At 40.4% G+C, this 24,896-nt stretch overlaps 1 protein-coding gene across 3 annotated transcripts in view; it reads right to left on the minus strand.

Annotated features, from left to right (window-relative positions):
• ZYG11B (zyg-11 family member B, cell cycle regulator) overlaps positions 1 to 24,896 on the minus strand; it is a 68,577-nt gene that overhangs the window by 19,639 nt on the left and 24,042 nt on the right. For 2 of the 3 annotated variants that reach the window (XM_047789083.1, XM_047789085.1), the window contains exons 2-6: positions 23,038 to 23,203; positions 16,465 to 17,219; positions 6,906 to 7,046; positions 3,851 to 4,027; positions 2,425 to 2,489 (exon numbers count right to left, since the gene is read on the minus strand). In XM_047789083.1, coding sequence (XP_047645039.1) covers positions 2,425 to 2,489; positions 3,851 to 4,027; positions 6,906 to 7,046; positions 16,465 to 17,219; positions 23,038 to 23,203 — 1,304 coding nt within the window. The remainder of the gene's footprint in view (positions 1 to 2,424; positions 2,490 to 3,850; positions 4,028 to 6,905; positions 7,047 to 16,464; positions 17,220 to 23,037; positions 23,204 to 24,896) is intronic. The other variant, XM_047789084.1, reaches the window with a different exon arrangement.

The following is a 24,896-nucleotide window of genomic DNA, read 5'->3' on the forward strand; positions in this document are numbered from 1 at the left end:
CTAACATTTACTGAGCCTCTGCTTTGGGCCAGATACTGTTCTTGGTGCTGGAGATAGAGCAGTGAAAAAAAGAAAAGTATCTCCACTCTCATAGAGCTTACACTCTAGTGGGGAAGAGAGAGAATAAGTCAAATAAGTAAGTAAAATATATGGTATGTTTATGTATTGACATATGCTACAGAGAGAAAAAAATGCAAGAGGAAGAGAGGATATGATATGTTGAAACTTTATTAGTCCCCAAACATGCCCACAAGTATGAAGTAATATAGCCTGATAGTTAAAAGCAGATTCTGAAGTTCTTTGAATTCTGGGGTTGGAATTCTAGTTCTACCTAATGTTATTGATAATAGTAAAATAAATTATTTTATCATGTGTGGCAATGCAGTTAGGTAATTAAGAACATCACATACTTATGAGTCAGCTTGGATTCAAATATTGCCTTCACCACTTACTAACTTTGGGACCCTGGGCAACTTTCTTAATCTCTTTGAACTTCAATTTTCTTGTCTTTAAAAAAGTAAGATCTATTTCATAGGACTGTTGTGAGAATTCTATATCAGACATAAAGCTTAAGATTTAGCACAGAATTGGCACATACTAAGCTTCTGATACAGGTTAATTTTTACTAGTACTGACTTCCTCTGTGCCTTTATTTGTGCAGTTCCCACAACACAGAACAATCAACTCAACAAACTCTCATTTGCTTTCTTTTTTTTCCCCCGGCTGTGCCCATGGCATGCGGAAGTTCCTGGGCCAGGGATCGAACCCATGTCACAGCAGTAACCCAGGCCACAGCAGTGACAATGCTGGATCCTTAATGATTAGACCACCGGGGAACTCCAACCAGCTCTCATTTTCAAAGCAATATAGCATGGATATAAAAAGTAGAAGCTCTGGAATCAGTCTGAATTTAAATCTAAATTCTGCTACTTACTATCTTATCACCTTGAGCAAGTTACTAAACTTCTCTGTGCCTCTGTTTTCCTCATCTGTAAAATGAAGATTACAAAAGTAACAATTTCACAGGACTGTTGCAAGGACTGAATAAGCATATGTAAAACACTTAGCACAGAGCCGGGTAAGTGCTTTATACATCAGTTGTTATCTTTATTGTCTTAAATATCATCATTAGCATGAAATCTTTGATGATTACCAAGCAGATGGAATTTTGCCCTTCTTGTTTGGGGGCCCAGTACATTCTGTTATCCTCGTCTATGAAAAACTGTATTTAATTATACTCATAGATTCATTTATTCATCCATCTATCCATTAAACAACTACTTAAATGCTGAGGACTACAGGGAAAGATTAAACAATCACCGTCTGACCACAAAGAAACTCAATTCTAGCAGAGTGCACTGGCTACATAAGAGGTAGGCAAACTACAGCCTTCTTTGAGTGATTTTATAACTGTGGGCCCAGCTGCCCATTCTCTAAAGTTTAATTGGAATGTATTTGTTTGTAAAGTGTCTATGGCTGCTTTGGAGGTACCATGGTAGAGTGAAGTAGGTATAACAGAGACCCTATGGCTCACACACCTAAAATATTTAATATCTGCTCCTTGTAGAAAAAGCTTGCCAACTTCTGGGGTGGTTTACAATCTTCTTTAGTAGAATATGTCTTTCCTATCTATGACTTCATGTACTCAATACAGATGCTCAACATATTTATAAAATAAAATTAGTAATTTACATGACATATATGTAATTTTATTTTTACCCAAACTTTTTATTTCCAACAGTAAATGGAACACCCCAATCTTGAGCCATGTCAAATAACAGCGTACTGCTATCTAAATAGAAGTAAATCACAGTAACATTATTGCTTGATAAATATGTTTCTCATTAAATCGCAAGGTATAAATTTTTCAAAATACCATCACTAAAAAATTAGATTTTAAAATAGAAAAATAAAAAAAAATCACCTTTTTAGCTCCGAAATCACATCTTAGAAAGTAAGGGAACCCTTTATACTTACTGGAATCCAGCTATATAACTTCACCTAACCTCTGTTTTCAAGTTTCTTCTATAATTCAATATCAATAACAACAACAAGAGGTATGATACAGAGAAAAGAACACTGGACCTAGAACTAGAAGATTTGAGTCTTTGTAGCCTTGCAGTTCGTAGTCACAAAAGCATGTGCAAGACACTGAATTTCTATATGCCTCAGTTTTAGAATAAAAGCTATAATCAATATAAATTCTTAAGCAAAGGGCCGTGATAACAGGGGCCAATCTGCTGTCATGAATGTCAAAGCACTGAATTAGAGAAAGTAGACTTAGCATCCAAAAAGCAAAAGCAACACACAATCCCATCCACTAGATTAAATGTACACCAGGAATATTCTAGCTGGCAAGAAATAACCCAAGACTTATTTCTAAAATTCCGTTTTTCCCCATTTTAAGTTCTACTTATCACTTGCCTGTTAAATGGAACATCCTGAAGAATCCGGTCACTACAAAGTGAAAGCAGGCAATTCTTCTGTAACTAAAGAACCAAAGGGAGAAAAAAAAAGCACTGAATAAAATTCTGCTTTGTTATCTTTTAACCAGGGGTAGCCTCTAAATTAAAAAAAAAAAAATTATAAAAATACCACTTATTTCTTACAATCCTTATTCTGCCACCTACTGTTCAAAGACTGACTTCTACTAGACCCATATAAGTTTACTTGCACATATTTTTTGTCGTGTGTGTGTATGTATGTGTGTGTGTGTGTGTTTTAGGGCCACACCTGTGGCATACGGAAGTTCCTAGGCTAGGGGTCGAATCAGAGCCGTAGCTGTTGGCCTACACCACACACAGCTACAGCAACACCAGATCTGAGCCATGTCTGCGACCTATACCTCAGCTCACAGCAATGCTGGATCCTTAGCCCACTGAGAGAGGCCAGGGATTGAACCTGAGTCTTCATGGATACTAGTCAGGTTCGTTATAGAAATAAATAGGATAACTCCAGTTAATCTCCTTCCCTTCTGGTGGACTTTAGGTGAGTTCTGCTTTGTCTTTCGTCTACCTGGTTTCCAGGGTCTATGAAAACCAAAGCCAAAAGTTCATCTAGTTTGACAATACCCTCAACGAGGCAAGCTGGCTTCGATGACCCTCTCACCAATCTGGGTTGCCACTGTTATTTGGTTCGGGGCCTCTAAGTATTTTTTCTTACTAACTTACCACCTCATTGTTAAATTTTAAAAGTTAAAAGTAAATTCAAGCAGCATTTTTGGTTTCTGTCCTGAGGATAGGACAGGTTTTGCAGTCTACCTATACTGCTAGAAATAGAAAATCCATGTCTTATTCATTTGCCTATCCCAGTACTTGAATACTGAGTACTTCGTTTTTGGAGTTCCTCAGTCAGGGACCAGATCAGAGCCATAGCTGCTGACCTACTCTGCAGCTGCGGCACCGGATCCTCAACCCACTGCACCGGGCCAGGGATCGAAACTGCATCCCAGGGCTCCAGAGATGCCACCCATCCCATTACGCCACAGAGGGAATTTGAGTATTGAGTACTTGAGCACGGAGCCAGTGCCTGGCTCAGAGCAGAAGCTCTATGCCTGTAACTATTTGCTGAAATTACCACAAACTCAAGGTCTAGGTGCAAGATGAGATTTGCATGGCTTACATTATTTCCCTCAATGTTTGGATTTAAATACTTTTAGGCAAAGAATGCATTCCTTAGTCTTCCACTTCTCTACGGTCTTGCACTCAACCATACTACAAGTTTATTACTTCATAGCCTCCAAAGGCCCTTGAATTTCCAGCCTTGGTCTACTAAAATGAACTATATAGAGGTGGAAGATAGGTGGGAGACACTAAATGGACTACTTGAATGGGAATTCCCATATGCATACCTGCTGGTGATTGGGAAAATGTTCCATGGCTTTGAGTAGCAAATGGGTCACATCAGCCAGGAGTCGGACAGGCATTCCTGCGGCAAGATCCTGCTTGGTTAAGTTAAATACACAGGCGCTTGCAGCAAGTTGCACTGGCAAATTCATAGGGTGGTTTCTCATCCCAGTAACCACAAGCTGGAAAAAAATTAGTTCTCTTAAACCAACTTATAAATATAACAAGCCCTCTTCATACAGCAACATTACTGTGTTGATACTTAATCATTTCTAAGATGTCTTAAGTATCCTTTATATCTTCATGTGCAAAGAGCCTACGACATAGCAGTTACTCACCAATACTTAGTTCCTGCCCAGGTGGTCAAGTTGTTCATATCCAGAGATTTTTCTGAAAGCTAATGAATCTTTTCTATTCAGGGAAAACATCTTTGTCTTTGCAAAATCTAGTTCAGTGCCTGTTATACCCAAGCACTAAATAAATTCTTAGTGACTTGAACAGAGTAAACTAGTAGCAAACTTGACTTTAAAATCCCAAAATAACTTGATCCCCTTGCTGTAGAGTGGGGAAATAAAATAAATAAATAAATAAATAAATAAATAAATAAATAAAATAAAATAAAATAAAATCCCAACATACAGTTCCTTGAGAACACTGCTCAAGTTAATTCATTTCCCTCTGGCCTAGGTAACTATTTCTCTCCTTTCCCTTCTCCTTGAATCTCCAATAAATCTTCCCCATTGCTCACTACTGGACAAAGACCTTGCTTCCAACTACCCTGAGACCACTGAAGCAATCCTGAAAGAACTCAGGTCCTCGGGAGTTCACTTTGTGGTGCAACAGAAACGAACCCAACTAGTATCCATGAAGACGCGGGTTCAATCCCTGGCCTCACTCAGTGGGTCAGGGATCTGGCGTTGCCATGGGCTGTGATGTAGGTCACAGATGCAGCTTGGATCCGGCACTGCTATTGCTGTAGCACAGGCCAGCAGCTGTAGCTCGAATTCAACACCTAGCCTTTGAACTTCCATATGCTGCAAATTCCACCCAAAAAGCAAAAAACAAAACAAAACAAAAACAAACCAAAAAACTCAGATTTTTACTTCCTGCCTGTTACCATAAATGATCTTTTTGGGTTCCTTTCTAAGGGTACTACTCTCTGCTACTCCTCCCTACTTATATGCTTGATTCTTTCCTTCTTGCCTACTCAAAGACAATGCCTCCGTTGTTCTCCCATCTCGCTTCGACATCATTTTTACAATTTGTGCTAGACCATTCATACCAGAATACAATAAGCTATTTTTTCTCCCATCCAACCCCCCTCAATACTTTCTCAGCCAGTTATCACCTTTTTTCTTTGCTCCCATTTGCAGTAAAAACTCCTTAAAAGAGTTACATTTCTCTCTGCATCATTCTCTGAATGAATGAATGAATGAATGAATGAGTTAATAATTCATATGGGACTAGAGGTCTGGTACTTTGTTACTCAGGTTCACAGTAACCAAAACCAAAAAAAGATAACGCATATACCAAGTGCCAATATCCTCTGGTATCGACAGAGGAGGTGACAGATGTTAAGGATAACATCCTAGGTCTTGAATGTTGCTAGTTCTTATCCAAACACTCAAGTCTCAAAATTTAAGAAACCTAGGAGGTTAAGTCACTTTTAGCTCTGCTGCTAACTTACTGTTACTTAACCTCACACACCCTCAGGTACATAATCTGTAAAACAGAAGATAAAACTCATCTCTTGGGATTGCTGTGCCCACTAAATGAAGTACCAAATATAACACAGTCCTATACTCACTGATTTCTAAACTGAATGTGCATAAGGATGATCTTGGGGGATTTTTAAAATGCAGATTTCCTATACCCCACTCAGCCCTACTGAATCTAAATTTCTTGGAGTGAGGTTCACAAATACGCTTTTTAAAAGCTTCTTTGCCAAGAGCAGGAGTTTAGGACCACCCTCCTGCTGATTTGAATAAGCACCATGACAGTTCTAATCTAACCTTATAGGGTCAAATACGCCCTTGCTGGATACCAAGGAGGAGCTACTACTCAAACAAAGAGGAAGAGGCCATCTTCTCCACACATACTCCCCCCCACCCCCACCTCCCGCCCGCCTCCCCTTGGGTTATAAGACTGTAGCCCACTGAATCCTCCGGGCAGAGCGTCCTTGCCTGCCCACTTGCATCTCTCACAAGCTTCCTATCTTAACAAATCTATTTCTTGCCTATAAAAAACAAACAAACAAAAATCTTCTTTGTTTGGGCCTATGGCATGCAGAAGTTCTCAGGCTAGGTATTGAACCTGAGCCACAGCATAAAAGCACCAGATCCTTAACCTCTAGGCCACCAGGGAAGCCCCAAATATGCTTTTTAAAATATGCAACATCCCAGATTTCTGATGGACAGAGGACCATGTTCTGCCAAACAATGCCCTAAGCAATCAATCAAACTAAGAATCTTCCTTTCTTGCCCTTCAAAAGCTGTCTTGGTTAAAACACCTTAATTGGAGAATAACATGGATTAGTTACAAAAGCACAAGAGGTTCATAAATGGCATGGAAAAGTGCCTTGTAAAAATCCCAATACTGCATTTCTAAGAAGCGCCTATATGGAAGCAATATATAGGGCGTATAGGCTCTAATATATAAAACAGTGTCCTGATTCCAGTCATATTTCCATACCACAGCTGGTGAAAAAATATCACACTGATTACTGGTTTTAGATAGTTAAATATGAGCTGGAAGACATTTATACTGGTTAAATGAGACTACTCTAAAACTTCACTAACACTATGCGGCTATCTCCTCTCTTTCTCATTTACAACTAATAACTGAAATCACACCTCATTAATCCTATTACCAAAACAAAAAACCAACCAACCAAACAAAAAAAAAACCCAAAGACAAATGCAAGTTTTCACAAATTTTCTTTATAAAACCATCATCTGTCTAGGAAGGTCATTTCAAATTTCTCATATTTTCTTACTCTTTTTTTTTTAATGATTTTAATTTTTTCCATTATAGTTGGTCTACACAGTTTCTTATTCTTACCTTCAAAATTTCTGGCTTTGTTTTTTCCATCACATGAGTCAGGCTAAAAAGGTGAAACAGAGCTTCCCGGACAAAGAATGCCCGTTCACTGTACCGCTTCAGGGCTTCTGCAATCTGAGTTTCATTGGCTTCTCCAGACACCTTTGAACATAGCCAGAAGATGAGCTTTTAGGATTCTTTTCAACCCTCTAACTGTCTCTATCCAAACATCATGCATGGATGGCATCCAGGATAGCTATGTAAAGCTTGAAACAAATGGCAATGATTAGTTTCTAACCCATCCAGAAAAGTCACCCTATGAAGGTATACGTATGTTAAAAAGATGTATCTTAGGCTCAGACCCTACTATAAGCCTATGGGTAAAATGATCTATACTGGACCTAACATAAATCTCAAGATACATAACACTATTAATAAGGTCTTATTACACAAGACTAGGTTCCTATCTGCCTCTTAAGGTAAACTTCTCCCCTAATTCACAATGTTATAGCTACACTGGCATTTTTTTCCCCGGATCTTTCAATAAGCCAAGCTCTTTCCCAGCAAAAGGCTATTAAACACAATATCCTCTCTGACTGAAATCTTCTCTTTCTCTGCCTAACTTCTTTTTATCCTTCCCAATTCAAGTTAAATGATATTTCTTTAGAGAGGCCTTCTCTGACCCACTAATCTAAATCAGGTCTCCCTGAAACAGCTCCATAACCATTATCGTTACCCTCCTGCCAGGTGGCCTATTCACTGGTGTACCCAACGGGGAGCACTGTGTGCGACTCAGAATAAGCACTCAATAAATACTTATCAAAGAAATGTATTAATTAACTTCCCCAGATTTATCATGCTCCCATTCAGCATCAAGAGGTTCTGTTCAAAATTAAGTCTATCTAGGAATTACCTATTTATACAGGTTCATATACTTATCTTAAAGTGTCGTTCATATGCCATTAGGTAATCAATTGAATATAATGGGAAGTGGTTCTTTAGAAAAATAATCCAATTAATGCAATTAATAAGTAAAAAAGAAATTACTGGAATATCACCATGAGCCCCAATAAATTCATGGAACTAGGTGCTGATTGTCAACAGCTGCTAGAACAAACCACAGAAAGAAGAACAACCAGATATTATGTATTTCCTTAATAAAAGAGCAGAAAACCTAAGGGTCCTGCCAAAGCGACCAAAGATGAGTTTACGTCTGCAAATCCAGCTACTAATTTGCAGAAAATACAGCCAGAGACATAGGCACCACAAGCATATAATCAAGAAAAATCCAGACTGCGGGAAACTCTACAAGTCAAAGGGCTAGAATCTTCGATACACAAATTGTAAGGAAAAGAAAGGGATTTAATTTTTACAAATTAAAAGATACTCAAATGACATATCGTTTTGAAAAAAATGGGCAAGATTAACTAAGTGTCTAAAGAGAAACTGCTGGGCCATAGACTACTGAAAAGAGCAAGGACATGATTATCATCAAAGTCAGGATAGAGATTACTTTACAAGGAGGGAGGGAGGGAGCTGTGATCAGGATGGGGCACATCTGGGGAAGAGCTTCAGCGCAGCTGGCAAGCTCTGTTTATTGGCCTGAGTGATGGTTTCAAGGGTGCTCACACCTGACTTCCACTCAATAAGTTACGTATTTGTTACTTACAGTCTTTGTCTTACTTTACAATAAGGTTAAGAAAGGCAAAACCAAACCAAACCCACAATCCTGCTATTCAGAGGTATAAAATACTAAGTTAGAAGATTGTCCTTTTTTAGCAGTAGCATTACAAAAGGTGACATAAAAACACTTAAAAAATGTTAGTAACTATGTTTTACATGAACATGTAGTATTCAGGTGGGAATATGCAGCTTTGAGCAAAAGAAGGGAGGCATCACGACTGACATTTCAGCCACTGATAGGATATGCTACAAAGTTCTAATAAGAATTAGACTACAGTAGAGATGTCTACCAAGTGACAAAGATGCCCATACTGAACGTTTGTCAGATTGTAGGAATAACAAGGGATGTTTCTTTACAAAATGCTTTTTAAGCTGTGTATAATATACACATAAACTTTGGTCTTAACTATATATTCACATATATAAGCAGTTATTGAATAAAAAAAATTTTCCAGGTATTCAGTTCTTTTTGAGTCACTGAATTTTTCTTAGATTTTCTTAGATTTGGAAAGAAAGTGAACTATCATATGAGATAAAAAAAGATGTAAGGGGGAAAGCATTTAACAATTGTTTTTGTCAGAATTCATTTATCCATATTTGGTTGATTCTAACAGCTTTATAACATCTTATATGAAATACAAAATTACAGAACTTTTGTTACTGGAATGTAAATCATTCTACGCCAGATTTCATTGCCTGTATGTTTTCTTCAGTGATCAACATTTCTCTAGCCAGTGATAAACTCTTTTTTGGGTGTGTCTTTTTGCCTTTTCTAGATCAGCTCCCGCAGCATATGGAAGTTCCCAGGCTAGGGGTCGAATCGGAGCTGTAGCCGCCGGCCTACGCCAGGGCCACAGCCACACCAGATCCGAGCCGCATCTGCAACCTACACCACAGCTCACGGCAACGCTGGATCCTCAACCCATTGAGCAAGGCCAGGGATCAAACCTGCAACCTTATGGTTCCTAGTCGGATTCGTTAACCACTGCGCCACGATGGGAACTCCTCAGACATCTTTAAAAAACACTTAGTGAAGTTCCTGCCGTGGCTCAGCAGAAACAAATATGACTAGTATTCATGAGGACACAGGTTCGATCCCTGTCCTCGCTCAGTAGGTTAAGGATCCAGTGTTGCTGTGAGCTGTGGTGTAGGTCGCAGATGCGGCTCGGATCTGGTGTGGCTGTGGCTCTGGCATGGGCTGGTGGCTACAGCGGATTAGACCCCTAGCCTGGGAACTTCCATATGCTGTGGGAGCAGCCCTAGAAAAGGCAAAAAGACAAAAAAAAAAAAAAACAAAAACATACACGCACCCCTATGTTCATTGCAATACTATTCACTGTAGCCAAGACATGGAAACAATCTGAATGTCTACTGACAGATGAACGGATTAAGAAGATGTGGTATATATACACAATGGAATACCACTCAGCCATGAAATAGAATGAAATAATGCCATTTGTAGCAACATGGTTGCAACTAGAGATTATCATACTAAGTGAAATAAGTCAGAGAAATATGATATAAAATACCATGATATCACTAGCACGTGGAATCTAAGATATGGCACAGATGATCCTATCTACAAAACAGAAATACATCATGGACATGGACAGCAGACTTGTGGTTGCCAGAGGGGAGGGAAGAGAGAGTGGGATGGATGGGGAGTTTGGGGTTGGCGGAGGCAGACTGTTACATTTGGAATGGATGGGCAATGGGGTCCTACTGCACAGCACAGGGAACTGTGTGTGACGGAGTCACTTTGCTGCACAACTGAGACTGAAAAAGCATTGTAAAGCAACTAGACTTCAATAAATCAAATAATAAAGCATCACAATACTAAGACAATCATTTTGCACAATGATTTTGGACAAAGTGGTTCTTCATCCACTTTGGTAAACTGGACAATTCTAAAGAAGAAAATGGAACAATCTCAGCTCTCTCCCCTTAAGAGGACCTATTACTTTTCAGTTCTCAAATTACTAGTCAAATGAATAATTCAAAAGAAAGGTAAATTCTTGTGTATAGTTGAATAAAAGGCAAAGTTCTAATAATTTCTATTTTAAAAAATTATTATTATTTTTGGCTGCCCCAGGCCAGGGATCAAATCCAAGCAACAGTTGCTACCTATGCCACAGCAATGGCAACACCAGATCCTTTAACCCACTGCACTGGGCCAGGGATCAAACCTTTATCCTGATGATGCAGAGACACAAACGCGCCACAGCAGGAACTCCTTTTTTAATTATTTTAAAACAATGATTCTCAACTTTGGCTGCATATTTTAAAGCTAAAGAGCTTTAAAAAATACCGATGCCTGGGTCCCATCTCCCTGTGGTTCTGATTTAGTTGAGCAAGCTCCTTAGATAATTTTTTTAAAGAAAAATTCCAGCTTTATCAAGATTTATATTATACATATATATCTGACATACACATTATAAACATTTAGTGTGTAAAACATGATAGTTTGACACCTGTATATTCATACGGTTAGTTGTCACACCCACCGTCTCAAATAATTACACTCTGGGTAATTTTTATTACAGGCAAGGTTGAGAATCACTGCTTCAGTGTTGAGAGAGGTGGAAACCAGAGGATAGCAAACGAAGCAGGTGTTTCTAGAGCCAAGATTTCAAAGTAGTAACAGTTCTGTTAGTGAAATCAAACTTGTTTCTTCACAGAGGCATCGTGGAATTCAGATATCCTACTAGACTCAATTTAAAAACTTAGGCTAGGGAGTTCCCATCGTGGGGTAGCAGAAACGAATCAGACTAGGAACCATGACGTTTCGGACTCCATCCCTGGTCTCGATCAGGGGGTTAAGGATCTGGCGTTGCCGTGAGCTGTGATGCAGGTTGGAGATGTGGCTCGGATCCTGTGTTGCTGTGGCTGTGGCATAGGCCAGCGGCTACAGCTCTGAATCTCTCCCTAGCCTGTAACCCCCATATGCCGTGGATGAGGCCCTAAAAAGCCTAGAAAAACAAAAAAGCAAAAAAAAAAACTTAGGCTAGGAGTTCCTGTGGTGGTGCAGCAGAAATGAATCTGGCTAGTATCCATGAGGATGGAGGTTCGATCCCTAGCCTCGCTCAGTGGGCCAGGGATCTAGAGTTGCTGTGAGCTGTGGTACAGATCCCAGATACAGCTCAGATCCCCTGTTGCAGTGGCTGTGGTGTAGGCTGGCAGCTACAGCTCCAATTCGACCCCTAGCCTGGCAACTTCCATATGCTGTGGGTGTGGGCTTCAAAAAAAAAAAAAAAAAAAAGTTAAAAACCCAACTAGTGTCCGTGACGATGTGTGTTCGACCCCTAACCTCACTCAGTGGGTTAAGGATCCAGCACTGCTGTGAACCGTGGCACAGGGCTGCAGCTACAGCTCCGATTAGACTCCTAGCCCAGGAATTTCTGTATGCTGTGGGTGCAGTCCTAGAAAAGACCAAAAAAAAAAAAAAAAAAACTCAGCATAGGAATTCCCTTCATGGCACAGCGGAAATGAATCCGACTAGGAACCATGACGTAGAGCCCTTATGGCTCAGTGGTTAATGAACCCGACTAGAATCCATGAGGATTAGGGTCCGATCCCTGGCCTGGCTCAGTGGGTTAAGGATCTGGCGTTGCTGTGAGCTGTGGTGTAGGTGGCAGATGCTGCTCGGATCCTGCGTTGCTGTGGCTGTGGTGTAGGCCAGCAGCTGTAGCTCCGATTTGACCCTTAGCCTGGGAACCTCCATATGCTTCCAGTGTGACCCTAAAAAGCAAAAAAATAAAAAAAAATTTTTAAAATAAAACCAAAAAACTTAGACTAATTCACTCTAGGGTGTGTTGGTGGTTAAGAGCAATCAGCAGAAATTGTACTAACAGACGACTTTTGCCTTGAGAAGATGATTTCGTGTCGTTTACTAGGGACACAGTCCTTTCATCCTTCAGGACAGAGGTCAAGCTTACCTCTTCTGGGAAATCCTTCCTAAACTCCCAGTATACAGGCATGGCTTCCCCTTTGATTTTTACAATTCCTTACCATCTGACCCATTTGTTAGGCAGTTAAGTAACACTGCAAGAGTAACACACATTCTTATGCCTCCTCCACCAACGAGCCCTGTAGAGATCTATTTTGTTCCATAACAAGTTGTTAAGTTCCTCACATTGTTGCAGCCCTCACCTGGCTCACGTGATCCAGACCAACCTGGCTCTGGCTCCCACTTCTCCAGCCTTATCTCATCACTCGGAGACTCCCATCGTGGAGCTCTAGCCGTAGCTGCCTTCGGCCTTCTTTGATTCCTCAGATGTACCTTGCTCCTTCCTCCCAGACACCTTTTGCATTTGTTATTCTCACTGTCTGAAATTTTCTCTACCAAGCTACTCATCCATAAGATCTTCACTCATGTATTAAGTCCTCAGAGAAGGCTTAAATGAAGTAGAGTCTCTCTGTTTGTTTTGTTTTTTAGGGCCGCACCAGTGGCATATGGAAGTTCCCAAACTAGGGGTCAAATGGGAGCTACAGCTGTCAGGCTACGCCACAGCCACAGCAACGCAGGATCCCAGCTGCATCTGTGACCTACATGTCAGCTCTCGGTAACGCTGGATCCCACTGAACGAGGCCAGGGATCGAACCCATAACCTCATGGACACTAGTCAGATTTGTTTCCGCTGTACTACAAAAGGAACTCCAAGTCTCTCTCTCTCTCTCTTTTTTTTTTTGTCTTTTTGTCTTTTCTAGGGCCACACCCTTGGCATATGGAAGTTCCTAAACTAGGGGTCAAATGGGAGCTACAGCTGTCAGCCTACACCACAGCCACAGCAACACGGGATCCCGGCCGCGTCTGCAACCTACACCACAGCTCACGGCAATGCCGCAATGCCGGATCCCCAATCCACTGAGCAAGGCCAGGGATCAAAGGCCCAACCTCATGGTTCTTAGTTGACTTCGTTAACCACTGAGCCACGACGGGAACTCCTCCAAGTCTCGCTCTTAAACATTGTCAAATATAGCAATGTGTATCTCCTAGATTCTTAGCACTATGCAATTTAGGGCATATACATGTATATGTGTACATGTGTCTATTATGTCTATTATATACTAATATATATGATATATAAACATGTATATTTAAAGCACACACACATGATACTTGACTGTATGACTCCCTCACGAAGTTACAAGCTCCATGAGGGCAAGATCATGCTTGTCTGGCATCATCATCTAATCCCCATGTCTATCACACTGCATAATGCACAGAGGCACTTGATAAAATATTTATTGAATGAATAAAAAAGAGTGACTCTAATTTTCTACTTTCTATATTTTAAAGTCTAAATTTACAAATAATCTAAGAACTGAAAAGTTTTAAGATGTTTATAATTAACGTTCCCTTCTCCCTTTTTGAGATCAATAATGGCTGCTCAAAAAAGGGAACCCTCCTACACTGTTGGTGGGAATATAAATTGGTGCAGCCTCTAAGGAAAACAGTTTGGAAGTTCCTTTAAAAACTAAAAATAGAGTTACCATATGCTCCAGCAATCCCATTCCTGGGCACATATCGAGATAAAACTACAATTCAAAAAGATACATGTACCCCTGTGTTCACTGCAGCATTATTTACAATAGCCAAGACATGGAAGCAACTTAAATGTCCATCAAGAGATAAATTGATAAAGAAAATGTGGTATATATACACAATGGAATACCACTCAGCCACAAAAAAGAATGAAATATTGCCATTTGCAGCAACATGGATGCAACTAGAGATTATCACACTAAGTAAAGTTAGTCAGACAGAGAAAAACAAATACCATATGGTATCACCTACATGTGGAATCTAAAATATGATACAAATGAACTTGTTTATCAAACAGAAACAGACTCGCAGATAAAGAAGACATACTTATGGTTACCAAAGGAGAAAGGGGTTAGGGGAAGGACTAGAAAATTAAGAGTTTTAAGAGTTTGGGATTAACAGATACAAACTACTGTATATAAAATAAACAATAAGGGAGTTCCCGTCGTGGCGCAGTGGTTAACGAATCCGACTAGGAACCATGAGGCTGCGGGTTCGGTCCCTGCCCTTGCTCAGTGGGTTGACGATCCGGCGTTGCCGTGAGCTGTGGTGTAGGTTGCAGACGCGGCTCGGATCCTGCGTTGCTGTGGCTCTGGCGTGGGCCGGTGGCTACAGCTCCGATTCAACCCCTAGCCTGGGAACCTCCATATGCCGTGGGAGCGGCCCAAGAAATAGCAACAACAACAACAACAAAAAAGACAAAAAGACAAAAAAATAATAATAATAAAATAAAATAAAATAAAATAAAATAAACAATACGGTCCTACTGTATAGCACAGGGAACTACATTCAATATCCTGTAATAAAGCATAATGGCAAAAGAACATGAAAAACTATATATATATATAAATATATAAAAATATATTTATATATAATATATAATATTATATATTATTTATAGTTTTTTTATATATATATATATAAAACCAAATCATTTTGTTGTACACCAGAAACTAACAGTGTAAATCAATTATACATTAAAGAATAAATAAATAAAATAATGGTTTGCTCAAAAAAGATAACCTGCCATTTGGTCACAATACTCACTTCTAGACCATTCCTAACTCTGCCCCAGGTAGGATCAAAAGATGCGTCTGCTTAAGAGGTGTAGGTAGTAGGGGGAAAAAAAAAATTGGGCTCTGCAATTAGATTGATATAGATCCAAATGTTGCTTCTAACTAATAATTGTAAATCACATAATTTCTATGAGTCTGTCTCTCATCTATAAAATGGAGTTAATACCTATCTATAGATATTAATATATACACTATAAAGCATGTATAGGATATAATGTGTTGAGAAAAATACTAGTTTTCCTTAATTTGTTACAATTCTATAGCATTCAAGGTCTGATTCAGATACCATCCTCTCTCTATCAAGCCCCAAATTCTCCAGCTAGAAAAAATTTCTCATACTCTCTTATAGAAACTATACTGATCTTGGCTACACAGTTATTTGTGATCACAACATCAGTATTCCTATTAGGTAGGCTCCTTGGAGGCAGATTCTATATCTTTTTCATCTTTGAATCCCAAACTGTACCAAGTCCAACAGAATTTAAACTATTAGGCATGAAAAACCTTAAGAAAAGGAAAATTTTACCATTTCTACAATAGAGATCTCCTTGGAGAACCTGCTCTCCCATTAGATATTCAATTCAACACAGAGCATCCCTAGTTTCTTTCAAGTGATCCATTAGAAATGATATATTTATGTGGTTCAAAATAGCTAAACATTATCAACATACATGAGAACAATCATTTATCGAGGGAGGGCCCATGACATGACCTGCATTTTACGTATATAATTACTAATCATCAGAAGAATTTCATAAGGTAGGAATGATACCTATTTTATAAATAAAGAAATTAAAATTCAAAAAAATTATATCATAGCTTGCTCTGGACCACGGAGCAGGTAAGCTAGGATTTTAGTCAGGACTCTCTAAAGCAAGGTCTTTCCACTATATAATGTCCTGTTTCATGACTGTGTTCCATATATTATTACGCATTCATCTTAATGGAGTCTTATGCAACTAAAACACTGGTCAGCCTGATAAAGGAACACAATTTTTTTTTTTTTTGCTATTTCTTGGGCCGCTCCCGCAGCATATGGAGGTCCCCAGGCTAGGGGTCAAATCGGAGCTGTAGCCACCAGCCTACACCAGAGCCACAGCAACACGGGATCCGAGCCGCGTCTGCAACCTACACCACAGCTCACGGCAACTCCGGATCGTTAACCCACTGAGCAAGGGCAGGGACCGCACCCGCCACCTCATGGTTCCTAGTCGGATTCGTTAACCACTGCGCCACGACGGGAACTCCATAAAGGAACACATTTTTAAAGTCTAACCTTCAAATGTCCTTCGCCTGTGAGGAATTCAGAGTAGCCAGCATCAGTGGCCAGCAAACCTACAAACTGCATGCTGGGCCGTTGTTGTATAAAGGCTTCAACAGCTTTATCTGTCACATGCTTCCTCCCGGAAACGTCCAGGGAGACGAGGTTGGGCAGGATGTCCTTCTGTTCTAGTAATCGAAGGGCTATGTCTGATGTAAACTGTTTGTCATCTGAAATATCAAGATGATTCAGATGTTTTAGTTCCCGAACAACATCCAATATCTGGGTAGTTGTCATTTTTAAACATTTCAAGTGATGCATGGTTAGAGACTTGAGTCTGTCTTTGCAGGCCAGCAGAGCTGTGATGTCAGTGATAGAGGTGTTAGAAATATCCAGGCTCTCTAATCTGGGCAACGAGGCAACTTCGGCCAGGTCTTCATTGTAAAAGAGGACGTTGGTGATGCTTAATGCTCGGAGGCCGGAAAGCCGGCTAAAGCACCGCTCATAAGGGTCTTCAAGGGAGAGAGTTAATGAGTTCAGCACTAGGCACTGGAGATTCTGTTGGATCCACTTGTTACTGCCAAGCCCGCTGATGATGTCTGTAATCGTGATGTCAGCATTCACACCCGTGGCGTCAAGTTCCACTAACTTGTGGTGGCAGAAGGCTTTCCGGAAGGCAACAGCAGAGATCTTGGCTTTGCGAATGCAAGCTCTCTTCAAGCGCATCTGGTTGCCCCTAAAAATACCTACGGTTCCATCATTCAGGAGACCTGGAGGAAAAATAAGCAGCATTTTAACTTCAAAAAAAATGGTTAAAGGATAGCGATGACTTCCAGCAGACTTCACATCTCCAAAGCACTCCCATGTAACACTATTTCACTTAGTAGACATGATAATTCAGTAAGATACGAGTGCGACTATCTACGATTTATAGAAGAGTAAACTGGGGTTCAAAAAAGTGGCCTTTCACGATCACAGAAATAGCACACGTCAAAATCAGGATTGTGGGAGACATTTCTGAAACTCACTAACATCTGGTTCTCTTTGCTTTCCCGGATGCATGGGCAATGACCTTTCCCAGCCCATTCTTGGATTTAGATGGGGCTGCGTGTCTAGTTCTAGCCACTGGAACACCAGAGCCAAGCACAGAGTATAATGGAAGCAAAGAGAAGGAAGTGACCCACCACACCTGGAGAAATGGAAGAGAGTCCATGGAAGAGGTGATCTTTGATTAAGTCCTTCAAAGATGAAGGAAAAGTTCAAAGATGGAGAAGGAAGGTGAGGGGAATTAAAGGAAGAATAAAACGTGTAAATAAAGCCTTAGAATACATACGGAAAATCTTTATTTTACAAATATTTTACAAATATTTTCAGGTATTTGTATACCTGAAACTAATACATTATATGTTAATTATACCTCGATTAAAACAAACAAACAAACAAAACCCCAAGCCTTAAAGATGTGAAAGCCCATCACATAATCAGAAAATGACAAGTAATTCTTCCTACTGTATAGCACGGGGAACTATAACTCATCTCTTGTGATAAAACATGATGGAAGATAATATGAGAAAAAGAATGCGTGTGTGTGTGTGTGTATGACAGGGTCACTTTATAGCACAAATTGACACAACAGTGTAAATCAACTATAATTTTAAAAATTAAAAAAATAAAAGAAAATGCTAAGTCGTTGTATACACTTCTTGAACATAAGAAGCAGCTAGAGAGAACTCTATGGTGTTCCCCTGGTAAAGGGGGAGAAAGAACACAGGGAAAGACCTAGATAAGAATGAGAACATGGAGCAGTTGCAGAGATTTAAGTATGCAAATGGGGAGAGACGGGAAATGAGACTAGATGACTCTGAAAAGTAAAGAGAAAGCAGGGAGTTTTCGTTGTGGTGCAGTGGAAATGAATTCGACAAGCAACTGAGGGTGTGCATTTGATCCCTGTCCTTGCTCTAGTGGGTTAAGGATCAGATGTTGCCATGAACTGTGGTGTAGGCCACAGACGTGGCTTGGATCCCGAGTTGCTATGGCTATGACATAGGCTGGCAGCTGCAGGTCTGATTTTACCCCTAGCCTGGGAACCTCCATATACCATGGGTGTGGCCCTAAAAAAAAAAAAAAAAAAAGAAGTGGTGGAAAGCAGACCGGCTAGGGATGTTGGAACACAAAGAATATTGTGGAATCCCTGGGTTTTTTCCTTGTACCATACATCCCAGGCTTGAAGAAGGTGGCAATGAGAAAATACCAACAAGTACAGACAAAAATAGCTCTGCCTCCCATCAAAATCTGCTCACTTTTTATTTTTTTTATTCCCACACCCATGACACATGGAAGTTCCTGGGCCAGGGATTGATCCAAGCTGCAGCTGACAACCTACTCCACAGCTGCAGCAATGCCAGATTCTCTAAGCCACGGTGGGATCAAACCCATGCCTCCACAGTAACCCGAGCTGCTGCAGTTGGATTCTTAATCCACTGTGCCACACTGGGAACTCCAAAATCTGCTCACTCTTACCAAAGTATCAGAAAGAGGCAGCCTAGCAAGCAGGCAACTTTTAGACAGTAACTACTTCACTTCAGTCAAACAAACACCACAGAAAAACCTGTGGCCCCACCCTCACCCATACCAGCAAAAGCCATGAGGAGAACCTAGACTTTCACTCTTGCTGGACCTAGATGCCCCCGTCTCCCCACAGGGCGGCGTTAGAGAAGGCTGAATAGGGAGCCAGGATTGTCATCTCTGTAATGTCAGTGGATGCCACGTGGGAAGCCTGGTCTTTCATGTCCATCTGGCAGTGAGGTGCGTCTCCACTTCCCAGCTGGAGAGGTGTCCAAGGAAGCCTAGTGGAGAGTCAAGACTTTTTTTTCTTTTTTTTGCTTTTTGGGGCAGCACCTGCAGCATGTGAAGGTTCCCAGGCTAGGGTCCAATTGGAACTATAGCTGCCAGCCTACACCACAGCCACAGCAACGTCAGATCCGAGCCGCGTCTGTGACCTACACCACAGCTCACGGCAACGCCAGATCCTTAACCCACTGAGCGAGGCCAGGGATCAAGCCAACAACCTCATGGTTCCTAGACGGATCCGTCTCTGCTGCACCATGACGGGAACTCCCGAGAGTCGAGACTTTTATCACTGCCCAACAGTAACGAGGTCAGCTCATCCCAACATTGCATCAGTGGGGGCCAAGTGAAGAAGGGACATGAGGTCCTCACACCCATCTCAGCTAGGGAGGTACAGCAGAGACCTAGTGGGATACCAGAACTGTAACTCCTGCACAGCAGTGATGAGAAGCCCCGAGTCTTGGGTGTCAGTAGAAGTCAAGTTGGAAATCAGAACATATACCCGAATCTGGCAGTAACAAGGCAGTGCCCTACCTTCCACTGCTGCAGTGGTGTCAGAGACACAAACTACATCAGAAAAGTCTCAAAACATAATACCTGAAATGTCGTATTTCAATAAAAAAATCACTTATCATACAAAGGACCACTGAGATCTCAAACTGAAAAAAAGGACCAGTGAGATCTCAAACTGACAATCTATAGTTGTCAACATCAAGATAACAGAAATGTTAAAATTATTTGATGAAGACTGTAAAGGAACCATCATAAAAATGCTTAGTGTGCAATTACAAACATGCCTGAAATAAATGTCAAACAGAAAAACTCAGAAAAGAAATAGAATATATAAAGAAGAACCAATGGGAAATTTTGAAATGGAAAAGTACAAAAATAGTTGGGCTCAAGAATGCAATAGAAGGAACAGAGGAAAGAATCAGTGAACTAAAAGATAAAACAATAGGGAATTCCTGTTGTGGTTCAGCAGGAACGAACCCGAATAGTATCCACAAGGATGTGGGTTTGATCCCTGGCCTTGCTCAGTGGGTTAATGATCCAGTGTTGCTGTGAGCTGTGGTGTAGGTTGGCTGCTGCAGCTCCAATTTGACCCCTAACCTTGGAACTTCCATATGCTGCAGGTGCGGCCCTAAAAAGCCAAAAAAAAAAAAAAAAAGACGAAACAATAGAAATTACCCAAAGCTAAAGAATAGGAGGAGTTCCCTAATAGCTTAGCAGTTAAGGACACAGTGTTGTCACTGCTTTGTGGTGAAGACTGGATCCCTGGCTTGGGAACTTCCACATGCCATAATGTAGCAAAGAAAAAAAAAGAAAGAACAGGAAAGAAACAGACCGAAATACATGGATGATTATACCACTATCCTATTCATAATATTAGATATTATATTCATAACAGCTAAAAACTGCAAACAACGCAGATGTCCTTCAGGGATGAATGGTCATACAAACTAACAGACTCCATAACCTGGGCTACTACTCAACAATCAAAAGGAACGGACTGGGAGTTTCAGTCAGGGCTCAGCAGTAATGAATTCGATTAGGATCCATGAGGATGTGGGTTTGACCCTGGCCTTGCTTAGTGGGTTAAGGATCCGGCAGTGCCATGAGCTGTGGTGCAGGTCACAGATGTGGCTTGGATCCTGCGTTGCTATGGCTGAGGTGTAGGCCTGCAGGCTGCTGTAGCTTCAATGCAACCCCTAGTTGGGGAACCTCCGTATGCTGCAGGTGCTGCTCTAAAAAGCCAAAAAAAAAAAAAAAGAAAAAAAAAGAAATGGACAATATACACAATAATCTGGACGAATCTCTAGAGAATTATACCAGTCAAAAGAGCTAATCCTGGAGTTCCCATCATGGCTCAGTGGTTAAGGAATCTGACTAGGCACCATGAGGTTGCGGGTTTGATCCCTGCCCTTGCTCAGTGGGTTAACGATCTGGCATTGCCGTGAGCTGCGGTGTAGACTGCAGATGTGGCTCGGATCTGGCGTTGCTGTGGTTGTGGCATAGGCTGGCAGCTACAGCTCCGATTTGACCCCTAGCCTGGGAACCTCCATATACTGCAGAAGCGGCCTTTGAAAAGGCAAAAAGACAAAAAAAAAAAAAAGCTAATCCCAATGAAATAATGGAATAAATGGAATGGTTCCATTGATGTAACATTCCTGAAATATAACAATGGATACATATAAGGTTATAGAAACGGAGGTAGGCACAGGAGAAACATGAATGTGGCTGTAAGAGAGCGACACGAGGGATCCTTGTGAAGATGGGAATCCGAAGCCCATCAGTGTCACAGCCTTTGGTCACAGCCTTATTTCTCTGACCCTTCTTTGGAATGCATTACCTGCATTCATTATATGTGTATGTGTGCATGTGTGTATATATACACACACAGCACTTTTGCTGGGACTTTAAATATATATAATAAATGTACATGTTTACATTTAATATTTAATAGAACAATGCTTGTAAATATATTTATGTTTTATATACACACACACATGACACACATATATAAAGTTACAACAAAATTATACTATTATCAGGTATTTAGGAGCAGGAATACCTTTAATGTAGGTGTAGGAAGGTTGTGGGGCCGTGAAAAGAGCACAGATTGAGAATGAAATAGATCTGCATTTGAACTAGGACTCTACTACGTATTAACAGGGTGACTCTTAACAAGTTACTCCTTTGAACCTTAGTTTCCTTATCTGAATATAAATGGGATAAAAATAGCTACTGTATGGGTTTTGGAGAAAATTCTAGAAAAGCATATAAAATGCCTGGCCTCATAACATGCAACAGACAATCAATCAATGATAGTTATTATTACTGCCCCATTTTCATTCTATTTTATAGTTGTGGGCAAACTGTATTTCCTACTTGTAAGAGTTTATACACTCCAAAGATATAATATAATATCTCTTTCAACTTAAAACTCAAAGATAAATTTTCAATATACATAACCACAATTTCACAGGTAAGTCTTTCAGTTTATTTTCAGAATTTGCTTTTGAAAACAGAATAAATTAGCTATGACTTCCCATTTCAAATGTTAAAAAGTAGAAACCAGTTTTTCCACAGTATTATTATTATTATATTATTATCATTATTATTATTATTGTCTTTTTAGGGCTGCACCCACAGCATATGGAGGTTCCCAGGCTAGGGGTTGAATCATAGCTGTAGCTGCCAGCCTACGCCACACTGACAGTAATGCTAGATCCAAGCCGCATCGGCCACCTACACCACAGCTCACAGCAAGGCCAGAAACTTAACCCACTGAGCAAGGCCAGGAATTGAACCTGCGTCCTCAAGGATACTAGTCAGATTCATTTCTGCTGAGCCATGACAGGAATTCCCCACAATATTATTTATTAACTCTCCTGTTGCCAAATGACAATGTAAGTACTAGCAGACTTCTAGATGTCTATTTTGGAAGGGAAGTTATTTTTGCCATGAGAATGGCTTCTCAAAACAACAAAAAAGGAACGAAAAGATTTTTCCCAGATTACAAAAGGAAAATGCTTATTCCAAATCATACAGTAAATGGCAGGATGGGCAAAAATAAATGAATTCCTTTTCTTAGAATGAGAAATAGGCTTTTCTATTATTAGAAACGAGGCTTTTCTATTATTTCGGAAAAAAATAATCAAATGGCAACAGCAGCACTTCAAAATCCAATGCCAATTAACAGCACATCAGTTTTTGTTTCCTGTCTATTTTATTTCTTACCATGAAAAGCCATGGTCTGAAGCAACCGATCAGCCACCTCCTGTGGGAACACTCCAGATTCCTGCAGACACAGTGTTCCATCTTGTCTCGCTGAGCAGAACTTCTCAAGGTGAGTAGTCAGGAAATTCAAGCAGATATCAAGTAAGGAATAAGGAGATGCCTCCTCCTTGGAGCCCAGGAAGAAACAAAAGGAACACAAAGCCAACAATTTAGCTTCCAGAAAAGTGGAGAACACAATACTCATTTACATTTTCAGAAAGTATTTCTACTCAGGTGTCTACCATGTGCTAGATACTGTCTTAGTGGGAACACAACGTGTGACTGTGGGAATACAAGTGTGACCTCTATTCTCAAGAAGCAGGAGAAAAGAACACTCAAATGAATATCTGCAGAAAGTCTATTAAACAGTGTAACAGAGGAGATATTGGGTAGACACAAGCATATAGCAAGATACCCTAAACAGTCAAGGATGGTCAAGGGAGACCTCAGAGGCACAACAGATTAATCTTCCTAAATTACCACCCAGGACCCTCTACTGCTCAGAACTTCAATGGACGTCATAGGCCTGAAGACAAAAGACAAAATTCTTAGGCTGTTAGATGAATGATGCCTGAGTTGTTCCAAAATCTAGCCCCGATTTACTTTCCACTTGATCTCCCACAAAATCCCCATCCAAGCCTAACAGTTCAAATATGGTCAATTTATTTGGGTAAAAGAATGTGCTTTAGCTGTTATACTCAAAAAAGAAAAAGGTGGAAGTTCCCATCGTGGCTCATCGGAAACAAATCTGTCCAGTATCCGTGAGGGTGTGGGTTCGATCCCTGGCCTCACTTAGTGGGTTAAGGATCCTGCGTTGCCGTGAGCTGTGGTGTAGATCGCAGAGGCAACTCAGATCCCATGTTGCTGTGGCTGTGGTGCAGGCCAGCAGCTGCAACTCCAATTCTACCCCTTAGCCTGGTAACTTCTATATGCCAAAGGTACGACCCTAAAAAGCAAAAAAAAAAGAAAAAAGAAAACAGAAAAGAAAAAGGTGGGAGGTCCTACTGTGGATTAAGAAACTAAACTGACTGCAGTAGTTTGGGTTCAATCCTTGCTCAGTGCAGTGGGTTAAAGGATCTGGCATTGCTACAGTTGTTTTCAAATAAATATAAAGACATTCATGTATTGGAAAACTTGGCCTAATATTGTCAAGTTGATCTACATATTCAATACAATCTGTATCAAAATCCCAGCTTCCCTCTTTTTTTTGCAGAAATTAACAAACTGATCCTAAAGTTCATATGGAAATACAATGGACCAAGAATAAATGAAACAATCTCTGAAAAGAACAACAAAGTAGGAAGACCACATTTGTCATTTTGAAAATTTACTACAAAGCTACAGTAATCAAAACAGTGTGGTACTGGCATAAAGACAGACATATAGATGAATGAGATGGAACTGAAAGTCCAGAAATAAACTCTTACAGGAGTTCCTGCTGTGGTGCAATGGGATTGGCAACATCTCTGCAGCACCAGAACACAGGTTCATTTTCCAGCCTGGCACAGTAGGTTAAAGGATCCAGCATTGCTCCAGTTGTGGTAGTGGCCACAACTGTGGCTTGGATCTGATCCCTGACCCAGGCACTCCATATGCCACAGGGTGGCCAAAAACCAAAACCAAACCAAACTAAACCAAACCAAAACGAAAACCCACAGAAATAAACTCTTACATAAAGGGTCAACTGACTTCAACAAGAATATTAAGAAAATTCAATGGGAAAGAATAGGCTTTTCAACAAATGGTGCTGGGAAAACTGGATATCTACATGCAAAGGATGAAAATTGGGTCCTACCTCATATTATATACAAAAATTAACT

This window comes from Phacochoerus africanus, chromosome 8, assembly GCF_016906955.1.
Source record: "Phacochoerus africanus isolate WHEZ1 chromosome 8, ROS_Pafr_v1, whole genome shotgun sequence".
NCBI classification, from domain to species: domain Eukaryota; kingdom Metazoa; phylum Chordata; class Mammalia; order Artiodactyla; family Suidae; genus Phacochoerus; species Phacochoerus africanus.